At 68.5% G+C, this 13761-nt stretch overlaps 2 protein-coding genes across 6 annotated transcripts; both read left to right on the top strand.

The window, feature by feature from the left end:
* Window positions 1-1546: 1546 nt before the first annotated feature.
* CRIP2 (cysteine rich protein 2) lies at window positions 1547-7979 on the top strand. 5 transcript variants are annotated; one of them, XM_037831671.1, is made up of 8 exons: window positions 1547-1853; window positions 6376-6470; window positions 6597-6654; window positions 7035-7175; window positions 7261-7329; window positions 7411-7505; window positions 7584-7641; window positions 7713-7979. In XM_037831671.1, exons 1-8 carry the CDS (start codon window positions 1562-1564, stop codon window positions 7778-7780), a joined length of 876 nt encoding a protein of 291 aa, XP_037687599.1. In that variant the 5' UTR covers window positions 1547-1561; the 3' UTR covers window positions 7781-7979. The 5 variants fall into 5 exon arrangements, with proteins under 5 accessions (XP_037687599.1, XP_037687598.1, XP_037687601.1 ...); XM_037831673.1 differs by lacking the exon at window positions 1547-1853 and adding an exon at window positions 3347-3487; XM_037831670.1 differs by having other exon boundaries at window positions 7584-7979.
* Window positions 4411-5624, top strand: LOC119531001. The gene is made up of 2 exons (XM_037831675.1): window positions 4411-5035; window positions 5490-5624. The coding sequence occupies exons 1-2, from the start codon at window positions 4450-4452 to the stop codon at window positions 5537-5539; spliced, it is 636 nt and encodes a 211-aa protein (XP_037687603.1). The 5' UTR covers window positions 4411-4449; the 3' UTR covers window positions 5540-5624.
* Window positions 7980-13761: the final 5782 nt, after the last annotated feature.

The following is a 13761-nucleotide window of genomic DNA, read 5'->3' as shown; positions in this document are numbered from 1 at the left end:
CCACACCCCTCCCCGTGTCTTTCCGCCACGCCTCGCCCTGCAGACAGTTCCCCCCAAGGGAGCTGGGCCTGGAACGTGGGTGGGCCGCGAGCCCCTCTGACCCCGAGGTGGTGCCCCTCGCCCTGCTCTGCTCCCCGCCCCGGGGTGGGGGTGGGGATTCAGCTCCAGGGCCGGCCAGGTCCCCCCCACAGGGCCAGGAGACCATGGAGGGGTGGTGCTGGGACCGGCGGGGGTGAGCAGCAAGGTGGGGGGGCTGGAGCCTGGGTGCTGGGAGGTGGGGGGAGGCAGAGGCACGTCATGGGGGGCACACACATCAGGGCTGTGGCCCTGGAATCTGAATCTTCCACCAGTGCCCTTGTGGTAGTCAGCTGGTCTGGCCTGACTCATCAGCAGGAAGAAGGGGCAGTGTTACGGGGTCAGGCATCCGCCCCAAGCCCCCCTTCATCCCCGAAACCTGCCCCGGCCCTGTTCCCCGACTGTGCCAGCCCGCAGCCCACCCAGAGCACATGGCTTCCCTCCGCAGGGTGTGTGCTGGCCTGGGGAGCCAGGGGAGGGGGCTGCCGGGAGGGCAAGTGGGGACCCATTCCCATCCCCCAGGACCAGCCCTGAGCCCCCCTGCCCCCTGCTGGGGGGTGTTCCTCCCCAGGCCCGGTGGGAACCTCAGCAGAGCAGGCCCTGTCCCGTCTCCCCCCCCCCACCCCCCGGCCCCTGGGGGCAGGCGGCACAGCTGGGGCCCCTCCAGCTGTCGGGGTTTCTGCTTGGAGCCCAGGGGCCGCCCTGGCAGGTGTGAGGTTTCAGTGGTGAGAATTTGCTCAGATTTCAGCAAGTCCGTTGTTCTCGGAAATCCTATCTCAGCCCTGCCCCCGGCCCCCCACCGCTGCTGGCGAGAGGTTGCCTGGCTCGCTCGGCTCCCCGTCCCTCTGCTCCCCCACTCCAGCCCGGCGTGGCATGATGTGTGGAAATCTCAGCAAGGAATTAAAATAGAAACCACTTCTGCTCCCACCCTAGAGACCGAGATAAGGGGGCGCCGCAGGGCCCGGGGCCTGAGGCCACCAGGGCCCCAGCAGGGTGGCAGGAACTGCTGCAGCCCAGCCCCCCATGCCACAGCCAGGCCTGTCCCCGCCAGCCCGGGACCTCAGAGACTACGCTGGCCCCGTGCTCCTCCCAAGGCTGCGCTGCCGCCATCTGTCCTTTCCTGGAAATGTGCGGTGGCTGAGGTGTCCCCGGAGCCCTGTCCTGAGGGTGGGCACCCTCTGCCCCTGGCCTCCCCACTGGCGTCCCAGCTGCGTGGGCACCTCTGGCACTGTCATTAGGCCCTCCCTGCTGGGGGCAGGCATCCAGAGGCCACAGCCGGTCAGCTGTCCACATGCAGGGGAGACGAGCCCCCATCTAATGCCCGCCTGTGCGGGCCCCGTGCTGTGGCGTCCCTCCAAGGCCCTCCCTGGCCTCCCCTGACGGCCGAGCCGGGTCCAGCCGCGATCTGCCAGCTCTGCCAGGAGGACGGGCCCATCCACAGGGCACTGGGCCTGGGGGAAGGCCTTGCCTTTGTCTTTCTCTGGCCATGTCCTGTGCCTGTCCACTCTTGCTGCCCTATCTGCAGCCCCTGGCAGCCTCAGAGGTGCAGACCAAGGCCATGGTCCTGCAGCCATCGATCTGCCTTCCTTCCTGCCAGCCCAGAATAGCTCCTCCACATCAGGAAGTGCCTTGGCCCAGGGGCAGTGGCGCGAGCAGGGGGAGGGCCATGCCACCCCTACCTGGAGACAAGATGTGGGACTCTCCCATTCCGCTCCTGCTGGTGGCCTTCCAGAAGACACCTGTGCCAACACCACTGCCCCCCCCGGCCATGGAGGCAGGTGAAGCCCCCCACCCCGTGGAGGGCAGGGAGGTAGGAGTCACGGGGCTGGGAGGGAGAGGCCCGTGAATTATTCAGAGACACCTGATGCCTGGCTGGAGCCAGGAGCAAGGGCCCACAGCACAGCTCCAGAGTTGGGGTGTGGGCGGGGGGCTAAGGGGCTGGTGAGGCTGGTCAGTCAGGCTTGGGGGCGGGGCACATGTTGCTGGGCTGTTGTCGCTGTGGAAATGGCAGTGGCTGCTGGGTGTGGGGACCAGGAGGAGACTTCCTGCTGAGCCCCTGGGCTGCCATGAACTTCCCTCCTGGGTCAGGACCCAGCTAGGGGCTCAGCACCATGACACCCCCTGTCCACCCCACAGCAGGCCGGGCCCGTGCGCCAGGCAGACTGGAAACAAGGGCATGGGTCTTGCGACCCCAGAGGGGGCACCTGCCTGATGGGTCTGCCCACAGTGAGAAGGCCCTCCTGAGGACCCAGGCCCGTGAATCTCCGGGATGGGGGAGGGGTGGCGCCCTGGATGATGGGGGCCGCGGGTCCCCCAGGGGAGCCCTAGACAGGAGGGTGCTTAGAGACCACGGGCCTGGAGGAAGGATGCTGGGGGCAGCGTCCCAGGAGGGGTTGGAAGGGTGGGGAGAACGCGGATTGGAGGGTCAATTCACTTCCTTTCCAGGACCCCCCATCCCTTCCCTTTCGGCTCCCCCATTCCTGACCGTCCCTGAGTGGCGGTGTCCCCCGTGCTGGCCCCGCCTTCAGGCCCGAGGCCCCCCTGCCTGGCCCTGACTTTCTCGCGGGCAGGCTTGGGAAGGGGCAGGCGCGGTCCTCAGGCCGACGCCTTCAGCACCCCAGACGGTGTGAAGGCGGGGGCCTGGGGGAGAGCCCGGACACCCTGGCGGGGACCGAGACCCGCACTGGCCCGGGGGGAAGGTGGGGCGTGGCCCGGCCCGGCATCCCGCTCCCATCCCGCTCCCATCCCGCCGTGCATCGTTGCTATGGAAACCAAGCAACAAAGAAACGCAGGGCGGGCACAGCGCGCGCGGCGGCGTGGGGGCGTGCGGGCGTGTCTGGGGGGGGCCTCAGGGCGCTCGCGCTGCGCCCGGATCGCGGGGTCCCGCCTGGGCGCCGACGGTCCGGGGGTGGGTGGGCTGCTCCGCTCTCCGGGGCGTCGGTTTGCATCCTCGGGGCTCGCCCCACTTCCCAGGGCTTCCCAGGAGCCCAGGGGGTCCGCGGACTCCCTGCCCCCGCCCAGCTGCCCCCACCTCGCTGTCCCGGATCCCCGCCAGGCTAGGCGGCCCCGACGCTGCCATGGAAACAGCCGGAGCGCGGGCGCCGCCGCCTTCGGCCGGGCGGGCCCCTAGAGACGCCACCTTGGGGGTCGGCCAGGCCGGGGCCCACCCCCCACCCCCGGGCAGGTGCGCCCCCGCTGCCGCGGCGCCCCTAGGCGGGTGGCAGCCCGGGGGCCGGGCTCCCGAGGCCCCGCCCCGGCCGCGGAGCCAATGGGCGCGCGGGGGCCCTGGCGGGCGGGGCCGGGCGCGGGGCGGTGGCGGCCGCGGAGACGCGCGCGAGCGGAGGGCGCGGACCGACGGGCGCACCGAGCATGGCTTCCAAGTGCCCCAAGTGCGACAGGACCGTGTACTTCGGTGAGTGCCCTTGCCCGCCCCGCCCCGCCCTCCGCGGCCAGCCCCCCGCTGCAGAGCCGCGCGCACCCCGCAGGGACTCGGTCCCCCGCCCAGGGTGCGGAGCGGGGAGCGGGGCTTGCGGCGATCTGCCCACGCGGTGCCGATGGAGGGTGGGGCCGCGACGAAGCGGGAGCCGGCCACGCCCGATGCCCGATCCCGCCGCGAGGATCTGGGCGGGGTTCCTGGGCGGGCGGGCGGGGGTGCGTGCCCCGCCGGCCGAGGCGGGGAGGTCGGGGAGCCCTCGGGGGCTGCCCGGCGCATGGGTCCCCTGGGTGGCGTCGGGCCGGCTGCCGACTCCCACGCGCTTGGGTCTTTCTCGACACCCCCGCCCCCCCCCCGCGGACACGTGGCAGGAACAGTGAACCCCCAACCCCCACCCCGACTTCTGCCCTCGCCAGGCCAGGCCGGCTCTGGGCCCTGTCTGGACTCATCCCACGCGGGGGCGGCCTTGGCCTCTACCTCCCGCGAGTCCCCGCCTGCTTGCTTCCTTGGTGCGAGTTTCCCCGGGAGTTTGGGGCGTGGGTTGACACCCGCAGGTCTCCAGGAGAAGGAGCGGACACCGGCCCCCAAGCAGCCCCATGACTGAACCCCGTTCCCCCTCAAGGTCAGAGCATCCCTGAACAGGAGGGGGAGCAGCAAGCCAGAGGTGTCGCTTTGTCTGTGCCAGGACGCCCCCTGGGCGGGCAGCCACTTGTCCACTCTCATGCTGTTCTCTGGCTTACTCATCCTGGGCGGCTCCCCTCTGGCCTGGCGGCTCCCCAACTTTCCCAGGGCCTCGTCCCTGTCCGCGTGCCCACCAGCTCACCCACCACCACTACTTGCACACAGAGATCCAGTGCCAGCGGGGAGGGTCGCCAGAAGGCTTTGACACACAGATCCCTCCCCAGCTGGCCTGTGCATCCGGGATGGGGTAGGCCGCTTGGATGGCCGAGGGACGGCTAACTGTTTGTTGTTCCAAGAGGGGAGGGACCGGATTTGGCCCAAAGTGCCTCTGCAGTGGCTCTGGGCCCCGCGGCTTCCAGCTGCATCCCCAGGAGACTGCCGCGGCCTCCGTCCCCATCCCAAAGGGGCAGAGGACTGTCCCGAGGTACCCAGGGCAGTCTAGCTGTCGGCGACTTCGCTCAGGCCAGGCCAGGCTGCCTGGGGCCAACAGTCCTTTGGAGAACCCGGAAAAGCACTTCTGTTTGCCTGGGCGGCCGCTGGCTCCCAGCAGAAAACAAAGGCGCCTCAGACCCACTGGCTGGCTCCCGCCTGGCCAGGAGGCACCAGCGGGGGGCAGGGGTGGTTTCTCGGATCCGGCCCACCCCAACCCAGCTTGCACCCCAGCACCCTCGCCCCCCGCTGCTGCCGAGGCCTGCCCTACCCTGTTGGCCCACACCTCCCAAGTGGAACCAGTGCCAGGGACACCCAGAGGGAAGCCAGGACACTGCTCCTCTGCCCGTGTCTCCAGGATCCCGTGCAGCCAGTGGAGAGCCACTAGTTCCAGTCGATTCCGTGTTCCCGACTCAGGCCAGTATCGAGTGGCTGCTGGGTCTGCAGGTCACCCCCCCCTCATGTGGCCCTGAGCCCGGCCAGGCTGCGTGGATCTGGCAGCCCAGACTGCAGCTGTCACGGCCACTGAGGGCCAGCATGACGCCCTTATCGCTGGGCTGGGAGAGGCTGCCGGCTCGGAGGGGGAGCCTGCCAGCCAGGGACGTGGGTGGGGCCCTGGCCAGCAGTGTCCCCACGTCCTGGAGCAGGGCGGGTCTGTCAGAGGGATCTAAGCCTGTGCGGCCTGGGGTGGGGTGGGGGGGCCCCAGAAGCTGGCCTGGCCTGGGCATGCCCAGCAGGTTCTGGAGGGCCAGGAGAAAGCCAGCCCTTGTCCCCACACCCAGGCAGCCCTGAACAGCCTTGTGGCCCCTGAGTAGCACCCTTGGGCCTCCTTGGGGGACTGCACCCTCAGACCAGGCATCCCACTCCCCAGGATCTGCCAGGGTTGCCCAGGCAGGGTCCCCCTGGGCAACTCCTCTGTGAAGTGGAGCCCGGAGAGCCTCTGGCCCTCGGCCACCTCCTGGGCCCAGCGCCTGCCCCTTCCCTTCGGAATTCCGGCTCTGCTCCAGCCTTCCTTCCTGCCCTGTTCCCCTCCGCCCTTTTCCGCTCGCGCGCCCCTGGGCAGGCTCCCTGCTTCCGTGCACTGGGAGAGGGTGCAGGAGGGTGCCTGGCCTGCCCCTCAGCAGCTGATCTCAGACCTTTGGCACCGAAGTGGCGGATAGAAGTGGGGGGCAGGGGTGGGGGGAGCTAAATATAGGCAGGCCAGGGTCCCACAGGGAACAGGGACTGGCCACGTCTGTCCGGACCTGGGCTCGCCTCCCCCAGGGGCTGCTAGAGGCTCAGGGCCCGCTCCCAGCTGCCAGAGCCCTCCACCCGAGGGCCTCTGTCAGCTCCCTGAGGGCCCTGGCCTGGGGTGGGGCCGGGACCTGGATGAGAGGGAGGGCAGGTGTGTGGGGGGCAGGTGAGGGAGTGGGGGAGGCAGGTGAGAGAGGGAGGGAGGGCCAGGTGTGATCAGGCACAGTCCTGCAGCCCTGGAGGGGACTGCCTGAGAGGCTCAGCAGGGGGTGGGGTCCGTGACTCCCACATGTCCAGGAGGGCTGGGAGGGTGACTGGGAAGGAGAACAAGGCCGTGGGTGCCAGGGCCGGCCCGCGAAGGCCTTTGCAAAAGAAGGCGTGGAGAGGGGAAGGGGCCGGCCTCCAGGGTGCCTGGGCTCTGGAAGGAGCTCTGTGGCTGCGGAGGTAGGCGCACAGAGCCTGTTGGGGCGACGGGCTGTGGGGCGTGGGTGGCCAGAGACCCTGACCACCCACTCCCACCCCAGCCGAGAAGGTCAGCTCCCTGGGTAAGGATTGGCACAAGTTCTGTCTCAAGTGCGAACGCTGCAACAAGACGCTGACACCCGGGGGCCATGCCGAGGTGAGGCCCCCTCTGCCCAGCCTGGATCCCTTTCCCCCCCGGGGTGCAGAGGAGTTCCAGGGCACATTCCAGACTGGGGGCTGTGGTGGGGTGCCAGCCCCTCATCCCTCGTCCCCTTTTGTCTAGCATGATGGGAAGCCGTTCTGCCACAAGCCCTGTTATGCCACCCTGTACGGACCCAAAGGTGAGCGTGGACACAAACCACAGCTGGGAGGGGTGGCCTTGGCTGTGCAGGGGAGGCCCCCTGGGGCCCCAGGCGGGGCAGGGCTCTGCCAGCCCCTGCCCCTGCTTCCCTCCTGGCCCCCTTTCCCCTGGCCGGGCGGCCTCTTCTGGGCAGAGCCTTTGCCAGTCAGTGTTCTCCCTGAGCACCCAGCACCCTCCGTGGCCCTCGGAAATCTGCCTTAAGCCCACAGGCCCCCTCAGGTGGGGGTGGGGGTCCTGACCCCTGACCCCATGTATTGGGCTCTGGAAGGCCATCCATTTTCTGAGAAGCTTGAGTTTCGGGTGTCTGGGTGGGGGGCAAGGCCACTAGCCACCCAGTCTACCGGTGCCTGTCACCCCCAGGTGTGAATATTGGGGGCGCCGGCTCCTATATCTACGAGAAGCCACCGGCCGAGGGGCCCCAGGTCACTGGCCCCATCGAGGTCCCCGTGGCCCGTGCTGAGGATCGGAAGGCCGGCGGCGCCCCCAAGGGGCCCAGCAAAGGTAGGTGGGTGGGTGGGCACGGCAGGAGGGGCGCCGGGCGGCCTCGGGGGCCCCCTGGCCTGACCTGCCGCCTGGGCACCCCCAGCCTCCAGTGTCACCACGTTCACCGGGGAGCCCAACGTGTGTCCTCGCTGCAACGAGAGGGTCTACTTCGGTGAGTGACGCGCGAGGCCACAGCATCCGCGAGGCCGCCCCCGCGGGGGGCACGGCGTCACCCCCTCCCCTCCCTCCGCAGCCGAGAAGGTGACGTCCCTGGGCAAGGACTGGCACCGGCCGTGCCTGCGCTGCGAGCGCTGCGGGAAGACCCTGACGCCCGGCGGGCACGCGGAGGTGAGCGGCGCCGGCGGGAGGGGAGGGGGCGGCGGGGGGAGGGGCTCCCGCCTGAGCCCCTTCCCCCGTCCTAACCAGCACGACGGCCAGCCCTACTGCCACAAGCCCTGCTACGGGATTCTCTTCGGGCCGAAGGGTGAGTGTGGCTGGGGGGGCGGGGGGAGGCGTCGCCCCCGCCCCGCCCCCACCACCGGCCTCTCTCCGCAGGTGTGAACACCGGGGCGGTGGGGAGCTACATCTACGACAGGGACCCTGAAGGCAAAGCTCAGCCCTAGGCCCCCCGCGGCTGCCCCTGCCAGCCTCCGCCAGCCCCAGCCGGCCCTTGTCAGGCTGCCTGATACCTTCTGTGTCCCCGTGTGTCCCCGTGTGTGCCCGTGTCCCCTTGTGTGTCCCCATGTGAGCCCGTGTGTCCCCGTGTGTGCCCGTGTCCCCTTGTGTGTCCCCGTGTGAGCCCGTGTGTCCCCTCGTGTGCGCCCATGTGTCCCCGTGTGTGCCCGTGTCCCCGTGTGTGCCCGTGTCCCTATGTGTCCCAATGTGTACCCGTGTGTGTTTGTGTCCCCGTATGTGACCTGAGGCGGCCTCCCTCTCCCTCCTGCTGACCCCCACCGCCCAGCAGTGTTATTTATGCCCCCCTCGCCGGCGACGGCCACGCCCTCCACGGTGTCCCCGAGGGACGGGGGTGACCTCCCTCCGCCCAGCTCCCGCAAGCACCCTGCGCACGGCCTCGCGGTTCACGCACTAAGCTGCCGAGATTTTGCTGTCAATAAAGAGTTGGAGAATTGCAGGACCCGGCGGGCAGCCGTGTCCCCGGGTGTGTCCCCGTGTCCATCCACAGACGCTCCGACGCCTGGTTCCTGGGGGTGGGTGTGTGTGGGCGGGAGTCTTGTTTCCAAAGGTGGGGTCGCAGGCGGGTCCGGAGACGTTTTTCAGGACACAGGGCGGGGCTGGCTCAGTGATGAGGAGGGAGGGGAGAGAAGGGCTGCGGTGGGGGCTCGGGCTCGGGCAGTGGTGCCAGAATTGGGGTGGGGGGTGGGTGGGTGGCAGAGAGAAGATCCAGATGGGGGGTGGGGGAATGGGGTCTGAGGCATCCTGGGGCGATTCTTGGCCAGGAGCAGGTGGACGTGGGGTCCAGAGCGGGAAGAGCCCCGGGTTATGGCGATGGGGGGAGGTAGTGCAGAGGTGGCCAGGGGTGGCCCTTGGGGAGCGCAAACAGTGGGGAAGAGATGGGGGTGGCAGAGGGCTGGCGGGGCCGGTCGGAGACTGCGGAAAGCGCTGAGCGAGCCCAGGAGAAGGGGCGCTCTGCAGAGCCCGCGGAGCTGGCCGGGCGAGGGGCGCCACCCGCGGCCACAGGGCGACAGAGAGGCAGAGGGCCCCAGCGTGGGTGGGGGTCCCCGGGCATCGAATCCCTCCCGCCAGACCAGGGCCCAAGTGTCTGGGTTAGCAGAAGTAACGAGACGTCCCAGCCTCCGCAGGCGGCCTTTCCGTTAGGACCCCGTCTCCGCCCACGTCAGCCTTCCCTTCGCGTGCGTTCCGGGCAGCCCTGCAGAGGGCGCCCCTCTCTTCCCGCGGACACGCTCCGACTCTCCTCACCTGCCCCTGGCACCGTGCCCCTAGATGACCCCCAAGTGCGAGGGGTGTCTGCGCCTGGTCACCTGGGGGTCCACCTCCCCAGCCCCACTGGGTGTGCAGCGCTGCGCCCCAGGCCAGCTCCCTGCACCCGACCCTTGGCACAAGTCCCCCCCTAGCCCGCCTGCATGCCCGCCCCCTGGGACGCGGTCTCAGACACAGCCAGGCCTGTGTGCTTTGGCCCCTGTCCCGTGAGCAGCCATCTGCGTCCCTGGGGCGGGGCGCTGGCCGGCTCCGGGGTACGGCAATGCCACGGCCGCCCTCTCCAGGCAGAGCAGGGCGTGTGCCCCGCGCGGACAGCAGCGCTGCTTCCCCACCTGGGGTGGCTGGAAGGACGTGTGCGGGCCGTGCTGCTCAGCGGGGCGCAGGGCGCTGCAGCTGCGTACCCGGGCACCGCCAGCCCCCGCCCCTACGGGTCCTGGGGCACAGGGAGCATGCGCAGAGGAGGGGTCCGTCTCCGAGCCCCGCCTCCTACCCGGGCCAAGCCTCCCAGACCGTGGGGAGTCGCGCTGGGGAGACTTCCCCAAGCACCCCCATGCCTGCACTGGGTGGGAGCTAGGGAGCTGTTGAGAGCACAGCCTGGGGACCCCCAGTGGAAGCTACGTCGGGAGGAAACCTGGTGCGCGGTGGGCCCTTCCCCAGAATCCTGGGTGGGCGGGCTGTACAGGGTCCACAGGTGTGTGTTAAAGGGCGCCGGGGCCGGGCGTGGGGGCGCTGGGTGCTGAGGGGCGTCTGCCTCAAGGGGCTCAGTCTCCACCCCCGCCCTGGGTCTGGCCGGGGGAGGGGCCGCCTCATTTCCTGCGGGCGGAGAAAAAGGGCCGCGGTGTTTGTTTCCAAGGGGTTGTCATGGCAACCGGGGCAGGCGCCACTACTGTTTGTCTCCGAGCGTCGTTGCTGGGCTGCGGGGCGGCCGGGCGCCAGGAAGACACCCCCACCCGCAGTCATCCCGCCCCGGCCTGTGCTTCCCCCCACTAAGGGCTCCGCAGCTCCTGGCGCCCGCGTCCTTGGACCCGCTCCCCCACAAGGAGGGGAGACCTTTGTCCCTGGGTGTGGCTCGCCTTCACTGCCCCTACCTGGGAGGAGGCTGCTCTGGTTGCTTCACTGTCCCTGTCAGAACCCTTGGGAACAAAGTCCAGGGCCAGGGACCCCCAAGGCCCTTGGTGACAGCCAGGCCATCCTCCCGCCCAGCTTGCTCTGCTTGGGCCCTGACCGCTCCCCCTGGCCCGGGACACTTCTGTGGGACCGGCTCCACCTGCAGCATCCTGGAACCCCAAGTCCTCTGGCTCTTGGCTGCAGCATCTCCCTGGAAGCTGCCCCCAGCGCCTGCACCTCCAGACCCTGTGACCCTGCCCAGCCTTCCACAGCTTCTTTAGGACTTGGGTGGTGGGCTGCTGGGGGCGGGCGCAGGGAGGCACGGCACCCCGGCCAGGGTGGCGCGTGTGGGCAGCACGTTTTCCCAGGCTCTGGTTTGAGACAGGGATGCCTGGGGCCTGTGAGCCAGGCTCCAGCTGCCTGGTTGGCGAAGCTGGGATTAGAGGCAGATTCCCCTGGCCTTGGGCACCAGGCCCAGTCCTGGGGGGTGGGGGGCTGCAGAACCACATTCTAGCCAGACTCTGGACCCCAGGCAGGGGTTGCACCCCAATGGGGGCCACAGCTGGCTGAGGGGCTCAAGACTGTGCTTCCCTACCCCACCCAGGCCATTCCTGCTCCCCATGAGGAGGCAACCACCTCCCTGCCACCTGGCCCTGCAGGTAAGGTAGTCCCAGGAGGCCAGGAGCTCCGGGCCAGTGAAGCCTTTCTGGGAAAGTGCGGCGTCCAGTCCCCTCCCCCTTCACCTCCAGAAAGGGCCTTCCAGCCCAGCAGGCCCAGCCTGGGGAGGGACCTTGGGCCAGAAAGGGGTCCCGGGGGATAAGCAGCTGAAAATAGGCCCTGGGAACCTCTGAGTGGCCATGACTCAGACCGGGATGGATGTTGGGGCCGTGCAGGGAGGGTGGACCCTGCAGGGCCTGAGCCCTCGTTTCCCTGGACTCTGTGCTGACAGCCCTGGAGGATTTTCCTTCCAGCCTCCCCGGGAAGGGGCCTTCCTTTCCACCTGCCCACACCCAGCGTGGCCACACTGAGGTGGGGCGGGAAGGTCCAGGGTGGGGCGGCTAGGAGGGCATTGATGGGAGGGTGTCTCCAAGGTGAGGGCAGGGTGCTGTCTGCAGAATGAGGGGCTGCAGGGGCTTCCCCAGGGGAGGCAGGGATGGCCCAGCCCAGGGAGCAGAGCCCTGGGAGGTGGGGGTGGGCAGGGGTCCTGGCAGCCCCACAGCTGGAATTCCTCAGAAGCCACTCTGGGCCCAGCCCACTGTTGTGGCCCCAGGGTGCACCATGGCCCTGTGCAGGCTGCTGCTCTAGGGCAGGTCCCTGCCGGTTCCCAGCCAAGACCACAGGGAATGGTGAAAGGATGAAGGAGGCCTCAGCTGGACACACCCACAACCCCCAAGTCCTCCCCAGAACCCCAGGCCTCAGGCCCCCAGGTTGCCCTTGTGTGGTCCCTGTGGAGGCCAGAAATTTCTCAGCACAGCAGCTGCCTGGGGCAAGCAGCTGGGGAACTCGGTGTCCCTGCCCTGGCCAGCTTGCCCCCACATTGTAGGCACAGTCCTCACGCCTGGCTGGACCTACTGGGGAGGGGCAAGGCCGAGGGGCAGGCTGGCCCAGCGGTGTGCCCTGGGGGTGGCGGCAGTGCCTCCACTCTGACAAATGCATCCTGGGCCAGGAGCTGAGGGAAGCAAGAGGCCTGGTGTCTGGTGGGCCCGGGGCTCTGAGGGGGCTGGCAGGGGCCCAAGTGGCCCGGGGCCAAGCCTCAGGCAGGAGACCAGTGCCTGGGCAGTCATTAGAGGGAGGAGCTGGGCACGGCACCCGGGACCTGGCACCTGCGGGGCCTGCAGCTGAGAGCGGTCCCAGCCCCCACGGGCTGACAGGTGGGGGTGAAGGAGAAAGGGAGGCTGAGGGACATGGCAGTCTGTGGTTGAAGTTTTCGGGGGCATTCCAGGGAGTGTGTGTATGTATGTGTGTGACTCGGTGAGTGCCTGTAAGTGTGCATGTCTGTGTGTGTCTGCATGTCTTTGTGTGTGTCACCATGTGCGTACCTAAATGTGTGTGAATGTGTATGTGTGTGTGCCAATGAGTGTGAGTGTGAATGCATTCTGTGAGCATGTGTGTGTGTGAGCATGTGTGCCTTTGTGTGTGTGCTTGAGTGGGTGCCTATGTGTGCATGTGTATGTGTGTGTTCTGTGAGCACGTGTCTGAGTGTGTGAGGGTGTGTGCACACATGGGTGAGTGAAGATGATTATGTGTGTGTCTATGGGTGTCTCTGTGACTGTGTGTGTGTGTACATGTGTGTGAACATGCTTATGAGTGTGTGTTGTGTGTGGGGCGAGTGTGGCTTTATGTGTGTGTGTTGTGTGTGGGGTGAATGTGCCTGAGTGTGGGTATACATTTGAGTGTGTGTTGTGTGTGGAGTGAGTGTGCCTGAGTGTGGGCGTGCCTTTGGGTGTGTGTGTTGTGTGGAGCGGGAGTGTGCCTCTGAGTGTGTCTGAGTCATCTCTCTGGAGAAACCGCTGTTTACCGGCCCAGAGGGTGCGGCCCCACGGCGGTTTGCTGCCCCCAGGGTCCTTGCGCTCATCCGTAATATTGGCCACGAAGTATCAGCAGGGGGAGGCAGGAAAGAGTTTGTCACCCTTGTTTTCAAGGGGGTCCCCCCAGCGGGGCAGGGCTGGAGAGTGTGTGGGTGTGGCGATCCGGGGGTGGGACAGGGCTGCGGGGTGGAGGTGAGGGCAAGGACTGAGCAGCCGCGACCCCCCCACCAAGTTTCCTACAATCGGCAAAGCCCCCAGACCACGGCCCCCGGGATGGGGGTGGGCTGGGCAGAAACATGGGCAGGTGTCTGCTCTGAGACCCAAAACGCACGTGCATCCCTGAGACCCCCCCCCAACAGACATCCCCACCCACAGGCGCTCGGACGCAGGCACACCGTGTCCCTACACACAGCCCCGTCCCCCCGCCCCTCCCCCGGGCCGGCCCAAGGGCTCCGCAGACCCGCGGGCAGAGGGGCTCCCATGGCAGGGAATCACCTCTTCTGCAAACGCCGGGGCGTCCCCGCTACGGTGCAAGTGGACTTCGCGGGGAGGGCCCGAGGAGGGCTGGCAGAGGCTGGAGTGGGATGGTTAGGGCAGAGCGGGTACCTGGGGACCGGCTAAGGACTGGGAAATCCACCTCCCCGCAGGTGCCCCCAGTGCTCTCCGGGGAAGGCTGGGATCAGTGTGCAGGGACAAACTGCACGCTCGTGTGCATCTTTTTGCACTTTAGAGGTGCCAACCCCTGGCTCCCCTGGAGAAGATGCCGGAGGACAGGGGCGGACGCGCGCCTTCGCAGTCCAGGGAAGTCGGGGATCCTGGGACGCCCGGGCCACCGCAGGGCCTGGGCAAGGGGCCGGGCAGGAGCCCGCGCGAAGAGTCCCCGCAGATCCTCTCCGGCACGGAGGCGAGGCGGACCAAACGGCCTTTCCGGGCTGGGTCCGCCTGAACCCCAGGTCCCCGGGGCCAAGTCGCAGACTCAGGGGCGGGGCGTGTGGGGCGGGGTCTCCGAG

This window comes from Choloepus didactylus, chromosome 4, assembly GCF_015220235.1.
Source record: "Choloepus didactylus isolate mChoDid1 chromosome 4, mChoDid1.pri, whole genome shotgun sequence".
Classification (NCBI taxonomy): domain Eukaryota; kingdom Metazoa; phylum Chordata; class Mammalia; order Pilosa; family Megalonychidae; genus Choloepus; species Choloepus didactylus.
The sequence above is the reverse complement of the archived record's forward strand: the minus strand, read 5'-3'. Positions and strand labels throughout refer to the sequence as shown.

Excerpts from the sequence above, each read along its gene's own strand:
- CRIP2 (XM_037831670.1), top strand. The coding sequence starts at position 1,562 with ATGTCCTGTGCCTGTCCACTCTTGCTGCCCTATCTGCAGCCCCTGGCA. Across the intron at positions 7,176-7,260 it reads CCCCAAGGGGCCCAGCAAAG|CCTCCAGTGTCACCACGTTC; the intron begins GTAGGTGGGTGG and ends GGGCACCCCCAG. Across the intron at positions 7,506-7,583 it reads CGCCCGGCGGGCACGCGGAG|CACGACGGCCAGCCCTACTG; the intron begins GTGAGCGGCGCC and ends CGTCCTAACCAG.
- LOC119531001 (XM_037831675.1), top strand. The coding sequence starts at position 4,450 with ATGGCCGAGGGACGGCTAACTGTTTGTTGTTCCAAGAGGGGAGGGACC. Across the intron at positions 5,036-5,489 it reads ATTCCGTGTTCCCGACTCAG|GATCTGCCAGGGTTGCCCAG; the intron begins GCCAGTATCGAG and ends CCCACTCCCCAG.